Source organism: Phaethon lepturus, unplaced genomic scaffold, assembly GCF_000687285.1.
Source record: "Phaethon lepturus isolate BGI_N335 unplaced genomic scaffold, ASM68728v1 scaffold55706, whole genome shotgun sequence".
Taxonomy (NCBI): domain Eukaryota; kingdom Metazoa; phylum Chordata; class Aves; order Phaethontiformes; family Phaethontidae; genus Phaethon; species Phaethon lepturus.
Window position 1 is genome coordinate 5,263 of NW_010546609.1, and position 3,032 is coordinate 8,294.

Here is a 3,032-nt window from a genome sequence, read left to right on the forward strand (position 1 = left end):
TGAGTAAAATCTTTGGAGAACTCGGGACACAAACAGCTGCCTAAATTTGGTGTTTCCATTTTTGATTTGAGGAACATTTCTTTCCCATTTGTAGTTCCCTCCTTTGCTAACATACTTTTCTTCCTGAAGGGAATGATACGTGTGTGAAGTTTTGGTAGGCATTACTGTGATATTTGTACTGTACCTACTGCATGAGCTTCTTCGATGTAGATGATAAGAAAATCTGCTATAGAGCTGAAATCTTTGATGAGCTTGTTGAACTCATCAAATTTTATCATAAACGAAGGTCAGGTGCAGCTTCCAAAATTCAGGACTAAAGGTCGGCTACCTGGAAAAAAATGGGACAGTTTGTGGTTAAATCAGTGGTGGGAGGAAGGACAGAATTAAATTATGCTCTGAATTGGGCCTCTGCCACAGGGTTTCCTGGGAAACAGTAGGTATGTCACTTACCCCATCACTTTCTTCTTAGGACATTAAAAGCGGCAGCAGAGCATCTGCATCTATGCAAAACAGGCAGAAAGCAACTTTCTTGTCCCTAGCCTGGCTGTGACCTGTGCCAGAGCTTAACCGAGGGACACCCTTTCCTTTGTTAGGTCCAGTAAAAGCAGGAGGCACTGTGCGGTCACACATCTTCTCTCGTGTCCTCATCACAACAGCCAATTCTCAAATTCCCAACATTTTGGGATAGGACACTTGTCTAAAATGGGTATACAGCATGTAGCACATTGCAGCCTCCCCGAGATCCTTAGTACAAAGGAACTTAAAAAATACTAACACGATCATCTGCAAGGTTTTTCGAAGGACAGTGCTTCAGGGATGGACATAGAAGCAGAGGGTCCTACTACCTTTTAATAAACCTTTTGGACATGTCTTGATTTTTTTCAGAGATGCCAGTTCTAGCTGAGCCGAGTGGAAGCTGCAGACTTTTCAGTCATGCATCGCATGCTTTCATGTGTTCAATGCATTTCTGCAATTTCCTGTCCAAACAGAACTCTGTTTATATATTATTATTTATTAAACTAATATTACACAAGCCTCTGGCAAAAGTGTCTATGCAGTTGCTTACAAATTAACACAGTATGTGCCCACAGGTATTAGCATCTGCTTGCAAGCCTCGATTTCAGAGAACTTGCAGGATTTTTAAGTGCCTCTTTTAGTCTATGGTTATGCTAAGTTATCTAAAATTTGTTCAAAATCTTCCTTCTGGCTGGGCTTAACTTCAAAAATTGCTGTTAATATAGATCCATATCCTAAAGAATCTAATAAAGGGGGTGCCTCACTGTAGATATTGTGTATTTTTCCAAATTTGCATCCTATTTTCTGCATAAATATATCTATATCTATATATAATTAGAAAAACAGAGTTTGAGAAGGAGGTAATCCCTGCCATGGGGATCGAGACTGCAGCTTAATGTTTAATTCCACGTTCTACAGTGATCTCGGTGGGAGACAGAGGACAAAGTACAAAGCAGCTACTTTTTCTTCTGTTTTATTTCTAGCCACTTTGAATCTGGGAAAAAACCCCACCGTGTGCTTCCTAGGCTTTAGGCTGGCTAAAGGGAGCTGGTGAGGGACTTGCTGTACATATAGGGAATGACAGCCAATACTCATGAATCACTGCACACACAGTTCTGATTCTGGGTCTTCTCTCCCTAAAACAAATTATCTTAGCTTTCAGTGAAAAGGTATTTCCAGGCTGAACCAGCTTTTCCAAGAGGTTCATAAGCTGACTGGTGTGAAGGGATATTGCAGCCAGGATGATAAACATGGCTTATTTTTGCAAATCAAGAGGCAGACAGCTGGAGGGAATGTGCTGCATCTTTTTCCATCGAGTGAATGCTGATAGTCTGGTCTGCCATGTTGTGCACTCTCATGCCAGCTGTCTGTCCCTATTCCCACAGCAGCCTCTTCTCATTTATCATCTTAGCAAACCAAACCCATCTATGTGGCAGATTTACCGACCTTGCATGAAATCCAAGAGGTGATGAACTTCCCCGCTGAAAGTCACCACCGGTGTGTTGGGAGCGGGATGTCCCTCGTAAGCTTCATCCTCCAGCCTCTTCCACTTCACCTTCAGCACGAAGAGCAAATACTTGAAGCTGAAAAACGTCGGACCCCAGTTTTCATAGCTGAACTTTGGATTCTCATTCATTCTGCTCTTTTCACCCTGTTTTAGGATGTACCTTTTCATGGCATTGGGGAACAGTATCATCAGCGTTTTGCCAATGACAACACATGTAGTAATGTGCAGAAGAATCAGGATTTTTTGTAGGAAGACCCTGACACTGAACATCGTGGTGAAGGAGGTCTGATCGCTTCCGACAGGAATGCAGCGTGACAGCAGGGGCAAAGGTAGAGGGCGAGGGGGAGGAAAAATGTTCACGTGTTTAGACAAATTTCTGCCTTGCTTTGCACGCTGTCACCTCTCCGTGGACTTCAGTGTCTGCGTGAGCAAGGAGCCTGTCAGCTGCACTATCTTCATCTGCACCAAAGGCATTAATTACAGCGACAGATAGATTTTCAGTGCTAACTGCATGGTTATAAGACTCATTCACAAATATGTCCTTTATTTTGCTAATGAGAGGAGCCAAATCAGGATGTTTTTCCCAGGACCACAGATCACAAATAAGAATTATGTTAGCAGAACCTGAGGGCCTGATCCTGCCAGCAGTTATGAGTTTGGATCCTGCACGTGCAGGGCTCGGAGCTCTAAAAATTTAATATGGGACCATGGATGATGCTGATGCTTGAGGTCTTGGATTGATGCAGCCATTTGCGTTTTGCATGTGCTATGCAACCAGTGTCCTGTTCCTACAGCACTGTTCCTTCGGTGCTCTGCTGCGCACCAGTATTTGTCACTTTGGGGCTGGAAGGATACCCCCAAAATATATATATACCATGATACATAAAAACATAAATGATCAAAATATATAATGCACATTTATAATATATATATAGGCATATGACTATAATCTATATGGGTTTGTATATAGCATGCACCAATACATGCATGCAACGATGCCCCATTGCTG

The 3,032-nt window shown here is 42.5% G+C and overlaps 1 protein-coding gene across 1 annotated transcript in view; it reads right to left on the minus strand.

The window, feature by feature from the left end:
- Nucleotides 1-2,293, minus strand: part of DIO1 (deiodinase, iodothyronine, type I) — a 4,107-nt gene extending 1,814 nt beyond the window's left edge. Inside the window, 2 exon segments of the mRNA XM_010289338.1 lie at nt 185-328; nt 1,963-2,293. Of these exon segments, the coding sequence (XP_010287640.1) occupies nt 185-328; nt 1,963-2,293 (475 nt within the window).
- Between the last annotated feature and the right edge of the window lie 739 nt (nt 2,294-3,032).